Raw genomic sequence first — 17,029 nt, forward strand, 5'->3', positions numbered from 1 at the left:
TTTTGTCTCGTGCCAAGGGACAAGGGGCGTTCACTTCAAGAAAGCTAAACGGTGTACCCGGTACGTTCTGTGCCGCTGCTTTATTGCGCGTCCCTGACTAGCCATTTTCTAACTGTGAAAAGCTAGCGCGCTGTTTGCGGAGCTCATTGCAGAAAGATTCTCAAGAACATTGTTCCACATAGCTCATTAGAAGGAGCAGCAACGCCGCAATCATGGCACTGGCTGCTGCATTGAGTAGCTCTCAATTGTCACAAATCGCCCTGCGAAGGAGTCCAGCTGTACTTTCCGGGTCGGTACAATCATGGCCATTCTCTAACATCCTCTCCGCATCCGTCGCAGTACCCTCAATCGCGACAAGCATCCCTGGCTTCCTCTCAGACGTCTGGGAGGGGATCTTGAGGGCAGTGCCAAAGAAAAAGACGTCGCATATGAAAAAGAGACATCGACAACTCGCGGGAAAAGCTTTGAAGGATGTAAAAGCAGTCAACCAATGCCCCGGCTGCGGGAGACCCAAAAAGGCCCATACCTTGTGCCCATATTGTGTTGCGGGTCAGTATAATATACATGAATATAGTTACTCACGCTGATTGAGGCTGCAGAGATCTATGAGAGTTGGAAACACCGAGATGCAGAAGCGAGCGGAACAGCCAAATCAACAGAGGGAGCCAAAAGTTGAGAGACTGAAACACATCTTCCGGACGGAGAGGAGAGGACAATGCATATTACACAAAGGGATCTGCTAAGTCAAATATACCACCGGCTCTTCATTCCCGCGGAGGGCCAGTATCCCAGATCCTGATGCGCATTGTTACATCGCCTTCCTTCCCATGACTTCCCGACGAGATGTCACCAAAGACGTACCATTGATGTGTATAGCATCAGGCGATGGATATTCACAACGACTTGGGCAGCCAGACAGAAGTATGGGTCAAGCGGGATGAAGATCGACCAAAGACGGAACACGACCAAGGCAAAGTCGCATCGTCAGTCAGTCGGAGACCCTAGGGATGGCGTTTGGCGGAGCCTAGGTGATGGAGACATGGTTCAGGATGATTCTAGCACTTGGGTATGTGCAATCTGGGTGAAGGAATAAGGGCTATCTGACCTGTGTGCACCCTGTCACACTGTTCAACAATAAATTGGAGGGGTGCGGAGCATTGTAAAACTACGTCATTTCAAAAATAATTTGTACCGCAGCCAAAACGGAAGCCAATCCAGTCTGCTTCATCCGATTCACATAGGTTCGACGCTCTTGCCCATATTATCCCGATTGGCTTGTCTCACTCAGCTTGCCGTATAATGTATCGACGCGGTCGACATGGTCTGTAATCCAAATTTATCTGAATATGCGGTCGCGGTGACTGACATAGCCTCAGTCGAAACAATATCTCGCTCTCCATTCGATCGATGAAGGTAATGGCAACCTCCACAACATGTTCTTATTCTGCAACCAAGTTAACATTGTGCAGCCCATACCACAGATATCTTTGCCCTCGCTGTAACTCAAACGCAAATCCTTACAGGTTCGGGCGAGAACTCGATCAAAATCTATTCTGCCACCGAGGAAGGCTTTCCCATTGCTCAGATTCTCAAGGACGCCCATAAAATCGGGTGTCACCACATCAGCACAGACCGCAGCACCGGCACGAGAGCTGTCAGTGTTGGCTTTGGAGGTGAGGTCAGAAGATGGAAATACGAGGAGGGCAAGTGGCAGGACGATGGAGCATTCGACGTCGGGGCAAAGAAGAAAACAGGAGAGATTTGGGCGGTGTCTTTGTCCTCTGACGGAAAGTTTGTCGCTGGCACAACCCACGATGGGCGAGTGAATGTATGGGATCTAGCAAGTCGGGAGAAGATCCGAGAATTCGAGACTAAGGGGAGTTTTGGGATGTCCGTGGACGTGGTAAGAATCCCCTTCATCTACCGAGCGTGGCGTTGACCGGTCAATGGAGAATACACTGACATTTCCCGTTTTTCTTGAGAAAACAGTCGCCTGATGGCCGGTTCATAGCCAGTGGCCACGAGTCCGGAGCGATCTACCTGTTCTCTACGGCTACGTCTCGCCTACTGCACTCACTCCCCGGACTCATCAAACCCGTCCGCGCCGTCAAGTTTTCTCCTGGATCTACTCTTCTTGCAGCAGCTGGCGACGCACGAATAATCTCCCTTTACGATCCCACTTCAGGCGAGCAAATTGCCAACCTCAGTGGCCATGCAGCTTGGATCACAGATCTTGATTGGAATCACAGCGGCCAGTATGTCTTGAGCGGAAGTCTGGATGGCAAGGTTAAGGTGTGGGATATCGAGCGAAGAACTTGTGTTGCGACACACGGCGAGAGTGAAAAGGGTCTGTGGTGTGTCAAGTGGCAACCTAAGGGTGAGACCAGTGTTCAGCGACAGAAGGCTGAGAGGTTTGTCACTGTGGGGAGCAACAAGGCTGTTGCTATCTACCGGGAAGCTACCGGTGGATGAAGAGATTGGTCGGCGAGCAACCCAGAAAATATCTACCGGCAGAGTCGATGATACTTGCCACGCGCGACACCAATGAGTGAGCGCCCTTTCGGTGTTCAATGCACAGAACATCTCCTGGGACGAGAATGGAGGCATCGTATCCAGTAGTTGCAGCTACCAGAACGGTCTTGCCACTCAGTGGTAATCTGCCAGACGAGGGTGAATTAGTCAAATCCTAGAACATAGGAGCTTACGCAGTCGATGGGACAATGTCCAATATCTGCCGAGTTCGTGGAAATGGTTGTATCTGACCCTAGGAAGATTGGCAAAAATGGAAGGCGATCAGATAGTCAACGTTTTCAGAAAAGGCAGTCGTGCTGCCTTTAATTGTATCCTGTCTTTTATCGTCTGTAGAGCTGAGCGTTGCCCTTCCAACACCGACGACGAGGCTGCAGCACTCAGCCTTGCCAAGAAAACTCCAGCCTTGCAGCAACTCCACCCAGCAAAATCATTTCAACCCAGCCTTTTAGCTCCTTCAATTTTCTTTCTTCACATATTAGTCCAAGGCACTCAATATACCCTTGTTGAATGCACCTTCGCTCCCGTTGCGTCCACACATTGTCGAGCTGCCAAGATTATACAAGAATGCCTTTCTAATCCAACTCCGCTTTATTCTCGCCAGAAGTCTGGCAGAATCGTGGTGGTGACTTGGTTCGCTTTCTGGCTGACAATATATCAACTTCAAACCCACTAAAGGACCTACTGCCTCACCCTCTGATGGCCTCGCCAAGTGCGATTCAAAGATGCAGTCAATAAAACTTCCCTTTTATCTTCCTCGCCGATCTCCTTCTCTTCTTTTCTTCTTCCCTCGGACCTCCCCCAGTCGCCACTTCGGTCCTCTCCTCGGGAACAACCTGAGCTGGTAACATATATATGCACTCATTCCTTCCCTGTCCCCTGCACTTGCACATGGTTCCGCGGGCTCATTCAAATTTTGGTCAATTCGACATCTCGATCTACCTCAAACTGCGCATCATCAGTGAACTGAGGCAAGGTGAGGTGGTGAGTAAGACCCGGCACTTTCGAAGCTTCATCCTGCTCCACCTCTTCTGGTTACCCCATAGCGGATGTTGTCAAAATCATGCCGAGATTGATAACCACTACTCAAAAGAGAGTTCTCCGGTATCGTGTTACACTTTGATTTGTGCCTGTGCTGGGATAACCTACCTTTCTGGCCAGGCAAGATAGATCTGAGTGCGTCAAATGAGGAGAGACATACCCTTTTACAAAGATAGGATGGTCGGTTTCGCTGTTTGAGCGCGACATGAGAGCAATGAAGATTTGAGAACCTCGAAGGCTTGAGTTAACGGATACGCTGTACGGGGTTTGGCACAAGCATCATGTGTCTGTACAACTGAAAGCATTTCATTTGCTTCTGTCTTTTGTTTTTAGCAGCCTGTACTGATACATTTAGTCGTCCTAGCCGGTGTCAGAATATTCAATGCCGTGACCTCCAGTATATATCGCTTCCCTATCATCTCAACATCCATCCGTGAATACAAAGATGAAAACCCAATTAAAGTTACAGGGCGTGTTTAACAATCTCCTCCGCTGTCCCCGCCACGCAACATTCGGTTCCAATTCAAACACTTTTGTGGTGATGATACCATACTCGGTCGTCATCGAATTTCGTGTCAAGAACTCCATACGTTATTGCAGGGTTATGCCACAGACAAGTCCTCATCTGTCTTCAGGTCTCTGCAATATGTGTGGTGCATTCCCCCTACTCTGCGCAAAGCTCTGGGCGAGCTAATCCACCTCTTTTCATAGCTCTTTCCTCTTCTCGTCCTCTTCTCTTCGTTTGCCAAAACCATAGGCAAGACCACCGCCTACCAAATTCACCAGACACAATCCCATAGTGGCACCTCGAATGATGCCTCTTGCGCCGAACTTATTCATGAGGCCCATTCTCCTCCTTCCAGCTAACACAAGGTAGGTACCACTGAGCGCAGCTGTCGTCCCCGCACTATCGATCTTGAATCCTTGGAGGTTAAGATAGGTCGAGAAGAGTAGCAAGGGAGGGAACAGCATGGGAAGAGGTTGGAAAGGCCGAGCATGTTGTGCGAAGACGAGGGTAGCAAGAAGAGCTGGGGGAACAGGATTCTCTGTTAGGAGCGTAAGCAGGTAGACTGGAGCAGAGTCAATCGCAATGCGAACGTTGCAGAGAGGTGTGGTTACAGACCTCCCCATTTTTTGGCTGTGACGATGAGAGACTCTTTGGCCTCTTCTTGTTTTTGAGGGTCAGCCATGTTAGATTCTATAACACTGAGCGGGATCCTCAGCGCATTTCGTTTAAAACCAAAGAGTTGATTGTGCAACCTCAAGCTGAAGGAGAGCTGGGGTGTAGGTGGAAAAAGCACGAGGCAAGTCAACGTCATTTCAGGGCTGGTATGTTTTCGGCAACAGTGCCTCTAGTCACTTGCAACCCACCCACCGTTATTCGGCGCGGGCTTGGGATCTTGTTTTTGAACACCTTTGCTACAAAAAGTTACACCCCGCCAAAAGTCAAACGAACGTCGCAAGGCCTGATCAGAATATCTTTTCTGATTCTTTGCAACTCCCTTCCCCAACAAAGACTGCGTGCGATCCTCCAGGCCTCTTTATCCTGCGGCATGTCCGCAACAGCTTCTGGCTCCAACGCGAGGCCAAACGGGTCTGCGACTTCACGAGAACACAATCAAGGAAACCAGGAGCGAAAATGGACTCCGCAACAGAAGGCCGAAGTGATAAGGATACGGAGATGCAGTCCTACGGCTTTCTACGAGATTCTTGCGGTTGAGAAAACCGCAAGCGACGGAGAGATTAAGAAGGCGTACCGCAAAATCAGTCTATTGACGCATCCGGATAAAAATGGGTATGAAGGTGCCGACGAGGCATTCAAGAGTGAGGATCAGAATATTTCCATTGTGCTGAAGACTACGATGCTGATGATGATCAGTGGTATCGCGAGCATTCCAAATCCTATCAGATGCCGAGAAGAAGTCGAGATATGATCAGTTTGGTGGTGATCCTGATAACCGCTTTTCTAGCAGTGGTGCTGCGGGCGCAGGAGCCAGTCCTTTCAGTGGCTTTGCGAGATCGCCTGGGAGAGGACCAATGTACGAAGATGAGATATCGCCAGAGGAATTGTTCAACAGGTTCTTCGGTGGGGGCTTGGGACCTGGGTTCCAATTTGGTAAGACATCCTGCGGGCATTGAATTATGTTGTGCGAATTGTACTGATCTGCGAAGGAGGTGGCGGCTTCGGTGGCCCTCAATTCGTCTTCAATATGGGCGGGGGTCCTGGTTTTACAGTACATCCCATGGGCGGCACCAGACCGCGAGGGAGACCAAGAAACGCGTCGGAAACTGCGCCATCAGGCTTGTCAGCGCTCACACAACTGTTACCACTGCTCCTACTTTTTATTCTTCCACTGCTATCATCATTCTTCTCCGGATCATCCAATTCAGGGCCACATGTCCGATACGATTCCCCGGTTCCACCACACACGATGCACAGGGTGACGCCCAGGTACCACATCGATTATTTCTTGAATCCCGCGGAGGTGGAAGGATACACATCCAGACAATTCAGCTCATTGGATCAACGGGCAGAAGTGGATTATGTTTCGACCTTGAAGTATCAATGCGAGAGCGAAGTACAAAGGCAGCGACACGAGATCAATGAAGCCACTGGTCTTTTCTTTACAGACGAGAACAGGTTAAAGAGAGCCAGGGAAATGGCAATGCCCGGCTGCCGCCGGTTGGACGAGTTGAAAGTTACCCGGCAGTACTAGTTGAGGAGCGGAAATGTCACATGAAGAATTGTTCGTGCTTGCTTTTGGGGGACTGTATCATTTTGTTTGGTGTTGGTGGCGCCATGTTCGCTAGGCAGACGGCAGGCTGCAAGTAGCTTGCCATATTCAAAAGATTCTTTGTTAAGGACCCGCATCCTTCATTGCCTCTGTACTATAGATCGTCTTCACCAGCCAGGAGTACAACCAGGCACCAGCCCTAGGTAGCAAAGTGCTGAAGAGCCCTTGGAGTAGTCCCTAGGCCCTCGTGGCAGCACCTACGTGTCTGAGTAGCAAGGCAGCAAACTGACTTGTCAGGCTCGTGCGGGGGCGGCCATACCCCGGGCACCACCGGTGGCAGTTGTTCCGAACCACTGATTCTAGTCTTTTCTAAACACCGTCGACGTCAACTTGAACCCCAAATTGTCGGCCTTCGCGAAACCTCGTGTGAACCTCGCGTGCAAGACTTTTGTTATCTATACCCACCGCAGCCATGGCGGATCCTTCTATGGACTCAGATAAGGTGCGTGAGATGCTCACGCATCAGGGTCTTCTAACATCGATTAGATCCGCAACAAGAGGCTCGCGAAATTGCAGCAGTCACAGCCGCCGCCGCAGCAATCGCAAGATGCCGTCGCCGCAGCCTCAACTCCCGCCGAAGATGGCGTTGAGTCAACGCCATCATCACAACCAGACACCCCCCAGGTTAGCACAGATCCTCTTCCCACGCCGACCGGATCAACAACGCCATCTGGCACCATCACGAAGGAACCATCCCCTCCACCTACGACCCGGATACGAATCACTCCGGCAAATGTCACCCCCCAGAAGCGAGAAATGGACGGCGTGGAGAGACCAAGTTCAAGACAGAGCTCAAGACCAAATGAGACCATCGAACAGTGGGAAGACCGCACGTTGAGGAATATTTTTCGTCTCAGCTTAAACCCTGAGCAGACGAAAGATATGCACGGTCAGCAGCTCCACGTTCTGACACAACTTAGAGAAGAGTTGGAGGCTGAAGGCAAACCATTGTTGTTGAACACCGATTTGATAGAGCAGGCCATTATGGAAGCAGGTGCAGCGCTGGGGGATTTGACTCCGCACGACTGGCTGTTCGGCTGTTGGAAGAGAATCACAAGAATGAGCAAGGCCGTCAAAGATCGGACGCCTGAGAACAAGAAATGGACCATTATCTCAGAGGCCAGGAGACTCTGCATGAGCTGGTGCATATTATCCGTCACAACACCTGATGTCTTCGGGGCAGACTATGATGGCGTGGCTGCGCTCGCAGACCACCTTCTCGCTGATCCGGACGAGGATGCAGGCGTTTGTCATGATTTCCTTACAGAAGTCATCACGAGGTTCGACGAGGATGAAACCATCAAGGAGGCATTTGTCGGCGCGGTTGAGAATCTGAGCCGGCGTCTTGCCAAACTGACCATGGACTCTGACTATCGACGCTACACTGCCATGATTCGACACCTCATTAGATACAAACCCGTGGCCATCGCAATCACGCAATCGAAGCTGTTTGTGGATAAGTCAGTTCCAGCTGCCCAATTAGAAGTTGCCACTCTCCTTGGCCCCTTCTTTCAGCTATCGCCATTACAAGCAGAAGTGACGAAGCAGTACTTCTCTGGCCCGAAGACTATGGACCCGGGGAGGATCCGGAACTCTCAACAGTCACTTCAGATGTCGTTGAGGTCCCATCAAACTGAGCTCTTTGATATTATCAATACCCTTGTGCGAGCGTCTCCGGAAGCCCGAGAACGCGTGTTGGATTGGTTTGCTCTCGTGGTGAACGCGAATCACAAACGCCGCGCCATGCGTGTGGACAAGACGACGGTCTCGAGTGATGGCTTCATGATCAATATCACCGCCATCTTGGATCAGTTGTGTGAACCGTTCATGGATGCACAGTTCTCAAAGATGGACCGAGTCGACATTGACTATCTCCGACGGCATCCTCGGGTCGACATCAAAGAGGAAACAAAAATCAACGCTGATCAAGAGCATTCTGACGAGTTTTATAAGAATCAGCTCGAAGGCACCAACAACTTCATCTCAGAATGCTTTTTCCTCGCCGTGGCTGCTCATTATTATGGGAGCGAAGCAGCCCGAAACATGCTCAAGGACATGGACCGAGACCTGAAACATATGGCCAAACAAATTGAGATGTTCGAAACAGAACGGCATAAATACGCCAATAACCCTGCTCAGCTGGCCATGTTCGAGAATGCACTCAAGAAGTACAAGGATCAGCACGACAAAGGCTTGTCCTACAAATATGCTGTACAAGGCGTACTGCTGGACGAAATCGCGCAGACTCGTTCGATGCAATTCATGCGTTTTGTCACTGTCTGGATTCTCCGTCAAGTCTCTCCTCACCGCCAATTTCCTAAGCAGCAATTGACGCTTCCTCTTCCAGCTGAACAACCCGAGACCTTCAAGAATCTCCCTGAGTATTTCTTGGATGTCATCAGCAGCAATTTTGGATTTATCATGTACAACATGCCTCAAGTCATATCTTCAACGCAATCGGACGAACTGATAATGCTCTGCATCACCTTTTTGCGCAATTCCGAATACATCAAAAACCCATATTTGAAAGCATCTTTGGTTACAATCCTCTTTCGAGGAACGTGGTCATGGCGTCAAGGCGGAAGAGGTATACTCGCAGACCAATACAACAGCATGCCGTTCGCGACAGAGCACTTGCTGCACTCATTGATGAAGTTCTTTATAGAGGCGGAGTTCATGGGCGGGCACGGCCAGTTTTTCGACAAATTCAACGTACGCTTCGAGATTTTCCAGATCATCAAGTGCATATGGCCGAACACAGTCTACCGTGACAACCTGCTGAGGGAAGCAAAAGTCAACATGGAGTTCTTTGTAAGGTTCGTCAACCTTCTCTTGAATGACGTGACGTTCGTCTTGGACGAATCTTTTACTGCGTTCCATACGATTTATGACCTCTCGAAAGAACTCGCGCTTGCTGGAACATCGCTCGACCAGCAGCAACGACAGGACAAGGAGGAAGCTTTGGAGGCGGCAAAGAACAAAGCGAAATCATACATGCAACTGACCAATGAGACGGTGGCAATGTTGAAGCTATTCACAGAAGCCCTGGCGGACGCATTCACAATGCCCGAGATCGTCCAACGTCTTGCGGATATGTTGGACTATAATCTTGATGCGATGGTTGGACCGAAATCCACGACCCTCAAAGTCGAGAACTTACAGGAATACAATTTCAACCCCAAGGCTTTGCTGAGCGAGATCATCGACGTCTATCTCAACTTGAGCGAACGGGAAAACTTTATCCTCGCTGTTGCACGCGACGGTCGATCATACAAGCCTGAAAACTTTATCAACGCCGGCAACGTCATGCGCAAATTTGTTCTCAAGTCACCAGAAGAGCTCAACCGGTGGCAACGACTTATCGAAAAATTTGCCAAGGCAAAGGAAGAGGATGAAGCTGCGGACGCGGACTTGGGAGAAATTCCCGACGAGTTCTTGGATCCGCTGATGTTCACACTCATGGAAGACCCTGTGAGGCTACCCGTATCAAAGATTGTCATTGACAGGAGCACAATCCGAAGCCACTTGTTGAGTGATCCTCACGATCCGTTCAACAGAGTGCCGCTGAAGATCGAGGACGTCCTTCCAGGTCAGTTTCCTTTCCAGAAACCCCTTAACGTGAAGATAAACCACAGTTGTTTCCCGCCGTTCATGATACTGACAATCGTTCACAGCGACCGATATCAAAGAGCAGATCCAGAAATTCAAGGAGGAACGGATTGGAAGTCGGCGCAAAGACTTTGTGGAGACGGTCAAGACCGAAGCTGGCGGCACTGCCGACGGTGAGGCAATGGACCTGAGTTAGTCATTGCGACCTTTATCTTTGAGCGTTAGATGGAAAACTTCGATGGCTTGTGACTCCTCTCGGATGAGTCGTCAGCTAAGGTAAGTGTCAATGCATAAGCCACGAGTGATGCGATAGATCGAATGATGAAAGCTGGCATCAACCTTGTTGCATTCTTAGTCTATAACAGGTGTACAGTGGATAGCTGCACAAGATAGCAGCGGGATATGAGGTGAAGTAAGCAACAACACTTCTCATGGTAATGCCCATGGACAGTTTAGAGTCGCTTACCTGGGCCGCCTCTCCAATATGGTTGGGGGGAGAATCAAGACAGGACCAAATTGAAGGAGTATTTGGCAGAAGGTCATTTGTCGCAAATGATTGGCGTTATCTAGTACAGAGATGCGTGCCGAACCTATTGGGTGATGGCTGAGCGGACGCCGTGTCCACTTCTTCTTGAAGTTGGCGGCATCCATAAGTAGATCAGTCGATTGTTCATCAGGGGGTTCAGCCTCGTGCGCAAGGGAGGGAGGGAGGGACAAACTTCCTGAAACGGTTAGTCCAGTTCCCGGCATACGGGCCCCCCACGTTCTTCCTTCCTCTTCCGTCTCTGATGCTGCCCCTTTGTCGGTCGTGACTTGGACGTTTATATGCCGCAGTGAGACACGGTGGGGAACTGTGTCACATCTGGATCGTGTCTTCGCTGCGGCTTGTCCCTTTCCTGCGGATGGGTCGACATGCACCAGTAGGAGGGTGGCCCCCCCCAACCCAACCACCTGGCTGTCAAGTGTTTCTAGAGCCCGACACGAATACTGCCGCATCGTGTCTGTGGCGCCGCCAGTCCAGTTCAACCCGCCGCAGTTACAAGATAGAGTCGGACCGCTAGAGAGGGCCGCAGAGCGCTGGAATATGTGTGTGCGACATTCCCCCTGCGCCCCTGACGAGCAAGTTAGCGGTATGCCTCAAAGCGACTTGGCTTTTCTAGAGTGATTGGCCCACTTCTTGTCAGCCTGACACTCGGCCTTTGACGATATTACCATTTCAGCTCCCCCGCTTCTCCCCCTTCCCCTTCCCCTCTTCTCAGGTCTCGACTCTTGATTTTTGTTCTGCAGACGAGGTTCATATCAATAGGGCAGAAGTAGGATCCCGGTTGTATCGTTTCTTGCGCAGGAAGGCAGACTATCCGTCTATTTCCAATCGGACTCCTCTACTTCAACGAGCATACCAGGCGCTTGTCGTTCTTGTTCGAGCTTGGGCAGTTTCTCGCAGCGTTGCGGGGCACAATGACATGCAGTTACGTCGATGTTGTCGAGGTTTGCAAGGGGATTTGAGAACCTCGGGAATTGAGGCGGTGTCGTTCAAGATGGGATATCAGTGATGGCGGCTGTGGCTGTCGCTGTGGCTGCACTTTACCTTGGTCCTTGGTCCGTCATAGTGAGAGAGAGTCAGTGAGAGAGAGTCTTTGGACTCATGGGGCATGGTAATGGGTCAAGAAGTGTCGGATGGAGTTCATGATATCTCGAGGAGCAGTATTTTTGATCCAAGTTTTCTGCAGGAGAGAATGCAAATACGGCTGACGCATATGACTGGCTTGGTTCCCAAGGCCTTTGGATTCCCTCCAAAGCTTTTACTCCCCATTCCTGATCCGATGACCCTACAAGCCCGACCTGATGACCCGCTGATATCAGCTTCGTGGACCAAAAATTGACCAACCATTATTACCTCCCTGAGAATGGACTTTTGAAACGGCTAACCACTTGATCAAAGAAAAGTAAAAGTATCGTCGTCTGATTCACCTTCTTTTCACCAAGGTCCCCACGATGTGCGGGATCGTGCTGTAGGGATCGCACAGCTCGACCTGGACTTTGTCCCAGCCGCCGTCTCGCCGGGCCGCTCTGTGCAGGCTGGCCAGAGTGTCCCTGGTCAATTCACAGCCTCCCATGAGGGAGCTCCAGCCGATCGACATGTAAAAGTTTTGGAGGGCACGACCGACCGCGGTGCCGCCCTTCGCCCCGTCGCCGGAATTGACCACGTGCTCGCAGACGACCATCCTGCCGCCGGGTTTGAGGACGCTGTAGAGCCCCTCGGTCACGGCGTCGAGGTTCGGCACCCCGCACAACACCCGGATGCAGACGATCTCGTCGAACGGCGTGTTCTCCTGCCCGGCCCGGGTGTCGAGGACCCCGGCCTTTGCGAGGGCCGGGACCAGCGATTCCAGCTTCGCTTCGCAGTTCAGCACGTGGTACTTGTCCCCCAGCCCGGCTTCCGCTGCGCGCTTTTTCAACGCGGCGTGCATGCTCACGCCCGGTTCTGCTCCGTAGATGGCTTCGATGGCCGCGGGTTCCGAAAAACGGAAGAGCTGGTGTCCAGCGCCGGGACCCACGTCGAGGATGACGCCTTTGCTCTGAGCCAGGATCGATCCGAGCGCTGCGGGCGTGTCTCTGGCGCAGATCACGCCGCCGATGGCCCAGACGCTGGCAAAGGCCTTTTCCTTGTACCGGGCGAAATTACCGAACAGGAGGACCGGATGAAAGATGGCTGTCTGGATATGGCCTTTTGGAAACAGTTCAGTCAGTGCACAAAACGACCCCGGGACAGGATTCTTCCTCCACATTGAGCGCGTGTTCTGGCTGTTAAGGGGCACATACACATGACGCTGGCGAGCACAAATGCTCCAGGCAGAGCGTAAGACACTACCCGTTGGATGATATTCGAAGACTCCATCTTGTTCGAGAATAGTCCCTGGTGATATCGCGTTAGCTGTCCCCTTGACGGATTCTCGTGGTGGAGAGGAGAATGAAAAGACAGGGAAGAAAATCGAGGGAATAAATGAATACATCCAGGGCGCTGGGCGTCCTGGTTTGTTTGTCAGGCCAACACCCCGCCAGCCGTTCGTTCGTATTGACTCCTCGAATCAGTCTCTGCTTCAGCTGCTATGTCACATGCCTTGAGTTGTCCCGAATACGAGGCTGCGCAGATCCCTCCCATTGCAGGGGTCCTTCCAAGGCATGTTATTCGTACTTGTCCAAGGAAATCGGCCCAGCCACGTGTCAAAGGGTCAAGAGCCCAGACTTTCGTTTCTCTTTCGACCCTGGTGTTTGGGTCTTCGATTCTCGGATTCAGAGTCTAGACCTTGGAATGGCTGGTTTTACTCCTCTTCTGCCTTGGGCCCGCCATTGGGCGTCCGCACTGGATGCGTTGATGGACAAATAATGTTCAATTTCCATGATTCTTGTTACAAAATTGACTTGCTCTCAGCTATCCCGTTCCCTCCTGAGATTCCATGATTTGTCGCGATGCGACTTTCCCCATACCCGTGATTGTGGAGCCGCAATGTACACGCTACGGGCTTGCTTTCATCGCCTATACTCCAGCCTCCATCCTAGCAAGTTGACTGGAAGATAAACTCAAGGTAATGTGCTGTATTTGTTCCTTTGACTCCGTCGTTAGCCTCACATGGAGATTTCTGCTCACGAGCTCAGTGGCGTCCATCGAAAATCTTCATGGGCGTCCAGCCAGGAAACCTCTCCTCATTACGGGCGCCTCTGGAGAGGAAGAGGCTTCAATATCTCCAAGATCTCTCTGCTGACCCTGAAGTCAATGTCATCATTGCGACTGGCTGTGAGAACTCAGCATGACCCATCGTGCGGCTCAAAAGGCCCACCAAACGCCAAAGGCACCACGTCGGGAGTTTGGGTCGTACGAGGTCGTCTTTCTCGACGGTTCCCGCACGGCCTTGAAGAACATCGAAAAGAATAGGCAGAAGGTCTGCAGCAATGCTGGCTTCACGATGCCGACGGACTCGCCACGGTCGTGGTGCAAATGTGTCAGGATCAAGGCGACTTCAAAGTCTCTTGGATCGAGGGAGACGAAGTGACCGACGCAGCCTTGCGAATGTTCTCCACTGAAGAAGAGTTTGCTAGCTTACCCAGCGACACGAAGCTGTCGGACTGTGGCCACGACCCATTCTTTGCCTGGTTCTACCTGGGTGCGGTCGGCATTGGAGAGGCGTTTCAGTTTCGTGCCGGCGCCGACCTCATCCTCTGCGTACGTGTCGCCAATACTTTTGCTTGACTATTGTCATTATTCCTAGGTTGTGAGGTGTGGGCCTTGTAGCTCTCTCTTCTTTCTGAGCCTCCTTGGTTCCTTTGCTCCGGCTCCAACATTCCTTTAAACGCATCGCCGATCTTACGCCACAAAATGTCTCTGAGCCTCTCTTCAGAGCTGTGCCTCGAATTAGCTGATTCTCGTGGCTCAACGACATGTCTCCTTGAATGATGCTTTCTTGGGAGCTGTTGCACAGGAAGATCGTGTTCACTTCTTCGCTCCACTTCTCTATACTTCACTGACTGAGGAGTCTTCCTTGATTGTGGTTTGTGTTTGGTGTCTTGCATTGGGGGAGCTTCTCTCCGATTCCTTGCACGAATGATAACGCCTGAACTCGTGGACTGATCTGGGTAGAGAGTCGGTGGTGCGCGAGTATCAATAGCAGAGATTCTCGTAGATTTACGAGCAGCAGTCGGTCTTGAAATAGTCGTACCAAAAGCAATTGCTCCATTCTGGTATTTCGCCAAGTTGTCGTAGTCAGGCATCCTGGCGTGCTTCTGGCCTTTTGATTTCAGAGATTGAAGCTTTTGACAGTGCTGTGCGCGACTGTGATCGCACTCGAAAAAGACCAAGCCTTTGCTGTGGCGACTGTGCCACTTGCAGCCTTCAATAACCCATTCATAAGCGGAGCCGGGCTCGTTGTATCTGCGACTTAGATGGAGCAAGCACGGGAGTGAAACTGTTAGAATATCCAACCCACAGGGAATGGTGTCATGATGTCTACCGACGCAGCCATCCGCGGCTTGTGACTTTGGGTCTCGGATGATCGGATCGTAGAGCCCTTCACAAAACAGGACTAGGTGGACTTCATCTACCAATGGCTTCCAGCAAACCAGGTCTTTCAGTTGATGCCTCTTGAAGTTGTAAGACTGATATTCGTGGGCGATGTCGGCCAGCTCGTACCCAACCAGGTATTCCTTGAAGAAGCGCTTCAGCAAAGACCTCTGTCGCACGGTAACTTGAAGTGCTGCGTAGACAGATTGCAGATGGTCCTTGACTCGGTAAGGCACTTGGACCTCACCATCTTTGCTGTTCTGTGGTTGTTTAGCTGCGAGTGGATCTTGATAAGATTTCCGTATGGCATCGAACGCAGCTAGACCTCCATTCGCCAATGCCTCACAAGGAGCAACGTGGTACTGGGACAGTTTATGTACTTTGGCTCTCACCCGTCCAATGTGGAACACGACACTGATTAACGGCACCACATATGCGCGTCCTTCCTGGATGGAGTAGACTAGCGCAGGTGTGTCGATTATGCTTTCCATGTTGCCAATGAAATCTGACATGTAGATATTCCTGCGATTGTGGGCTATCTTGTAGGTCATGCTCGCATTAAAACTGAGTAATCTCGGTGCAGAAATTGAGGCGCCGAATGTGTAACCGTCTTTCTCGTATACGTCGTTGATGGTCTCGGTATCTCCCGGGTTTGTCCAGCGAACTTTGGTGATGTCAACGTCTTTGTTATACTCGGTCCCCAGGGTGACCAGCGGTTCGGGCCAGAAGCCCAGCAAGTGATCTTTTCCAATCGTGAGGCATTCGTTGAGGTCATTGAACCTCTCGCCACCTTGAAATGATCCAGTCGGCGGAAGTTCTCCCTTTTTAAGGTCTTGGAAATGCCATTGCATGGACTCAGACGTTGGTAAATATCTCGTAGGATAGACCAACGACCGTTGGCCGTACAGCGCAAACCCGGTTTCAGTATCAACCTCGTATTCCAACCCACAGATGAAGCATAGTAAATCCCATGAGATATTTAGCCCTAATGGTGAGTTTTCGCACACAAGGTTTCGTCGGCAGTCAATGGCCACGGCAGTATTCGGGAATAATGGGAGCCAGCATTGGGTATCGCGGTCCAAATTGTTGATCAAGGGCGAGATTACACTGCGGGTACAGTAGCTCAGTGTCTGATTCCCTCTACATTCGACAATGAAATCGACCATACTCGGCTTTTTCGATGGAGTCCTTGCTACGGCAGCGTGGACCCAGGCGACTGCCTCGCAGATTTCTGCCAATGTGTGTGGCGCTCCAACAAGGCGGAAATGTATCTGCGTCTCAATTTCATTCAACGAGACCTTGACCTGATCTATCTCACGCATTGGGCGAGTTGATGGTCGCGAGATCAAGGCGATGAGCAGTCTCAGAGTCGAAGATGTGTCTGGCCAAGTTTGTGTGATGTACTCCCCACAAGTCATGGCGCCGATACATTTGTCTCGTCCAACAAGCACTACGAGATCCCACAGAGAATCCCGCTCCTCCAGCTCTTCTCCGGTAAAATCTGCGATTGAAGTGGGTAGAAGAAGGCAAATTTCGAGTTGGGCTCGCGAAGGAAAATAGCGAAGTAAGATTTCTTGGAAATCAGGTTCAGAAAGTTTCACTTCCCAGCCCGATGAACCAACGCTCTCATCATCGGAGGGATCATCGTCGGCCTTGTCATCTTCAGTAGAGTTGCCGTCGGGAGAGTCACTATCGGCAGAGTCAACGCTGTCATCGTTGATAGGGCCATTGCGAGAAGTTTCAGTATCGGCAGGGCCAACGCTGGCATTATTAATAGGGTCATCGTCGGTAGGGTCATCGTCGGTAGGGTCATCGTCAGTAGGGTCATCGTCAGTAGGGTCATCGTCAGTAGGGTCATCGTCAGTAGGGTCATCGTCAGTAGGGTCATCGTCAGTAGGGTCATCGTCGGTAGTTTCATTGTCGGTAGTTTCATTGTCGGTAGTTTCATTGTCGGTAGTTTCATTGTCGGTAGTTTCATTGTCGGTAGTTTCATTGTCGG

The 17,029-nt window shown here is 51.0% G+C and overlaps 6 protein-coding genes across 6 annotated transcripts; 3 read left to right on the plus strand and 3 right to left on the minus strand.

The window, feature by feature from the left end:
- Positions 1-212: 212 nt before the first annotated feature.
- Z517_01229 (ribosomal protein L32) lies at positions 213-2,472 on the plus strand (the record flags this gene model as incomplete). The annotated part of the gene is made up of 3 exons (XM_013434191.1): positions 213-549; positions 1,470-1,903; positions 1,990-2,472. 3 exons carry the CDS (start codon positions 213-215, stop codon positions 2,470-2,472), a joined length of 1,254 nt encoding a protein of 417 aa, XP_013289645.1.
- Positions 2,473-4,275: 1,803 nt separating this feature from the next.
- On the minus strand, positions 4,276-4,760 carry Z517_01230 (uncharacterized protein; the record flags this gene model as incomplete). The annotated part of the gene is made up of 2 exons (XM_013434192.1): positions 4,276-4,640; positions 4,694-4,760. The coding sequence occupies 2 exons, from the start codon at positions 4,758-4,760 to the stop codon at positions 4,276-4,278; spliced, it is 432 nt and encodes a 143-aa protein (XP_013289646.1).
- Positions 4,761-5,123: 363 nt separating this feature from the next.
- Z517_01231 (uncharacterized protein) lies at positions 5,124-6,287 on the plus strand (the record flags this gene model as incomplete). Its single annotated transcript, XM_013434193.1, has 3 exons — positions 5,124-5,394; positions 5,450-5,686; positions 5,743-6,287. 3 exons carry the CDS (start codon positions 5,124-5,126, stop codon positions 6,285-6,287), a joined length of 1,053 nt encoding a protein of 350 aa, XP_013289647.1.
- Positions 6,288-6,777: 490 nt separating this feature from the next.
- On the plus strand, positions 6,778-10,170 carry Z517_01232 (uncharacterized protein; the record flags this gene model as incomplete). Its single annotated transcript, XM_013434194.1, has 3 exons — positions 6,778-6,807; positions 6,852-9,954; positions 10,040-10,170. 3 exons carry the CDS (start codon positions 6,778-6,780, stop codon positions 10,168-10,170), a joined length of 3,264 nt encoding a protein of 1,087 aa, XP_013289648.1.
- Positions 10,171-11,941: 1,771 nt separating this feature from the next.
- Z517_01233 (uncharacterized protein) lies at positions 11,942-12,873 on the minus strand (the record flags this gene model as incomplete). Its single annotated transcript, XM_013434195.1, has 2 exons — positions 11,942-12,702; positions 12,798-12,873. The coding sequence occupies 2 exons, from the start codon at positions 12,871-12,873 to the stop codon at positions 11,942-11,944; spliced, it is 837 nt and encodes a 278-aa protein (XP_013289649.1).
- Positions 12,874-13,800: 927 nt separating this feature from the next.
- On the minus strand, positions 13,801-16,448 carry Z517_01234 (uncharacterized protein; the record flags this gene model as incomplete). Its single annotated transcript, XM_013434196.1, has 3 exons — positions 13,801-14,002; positions 14,078-14,192; positions 14,690-16,448. The coding sequence occupies 3 exons, from the start codon at positions 16,446-16,448 to the stop codon at positions 13,801-13,803; spliced, it is 2,076 nt and encodes a 691-aa protein (XP_013289650.1).
- Positions 16,449-17,029: the final 581 nt, after the last annotated feature.

Source organism: Fonsecaea pedrosoi (genome assembly GCF_000835455.1).
Source record: "Fonsecaea pedrosoi CBS 271.37 unplaced genomic scaffold supercont1.1, whole genome shotgun sequence".
Taxonomy (NCBI): Eukaryota; Fungi; Ascomycota; class Eurotiomycetes; order Chaetothyriales; family Herpotrichiellaceae; genus Fonsecaea; species Fonsecaea pedrosoi.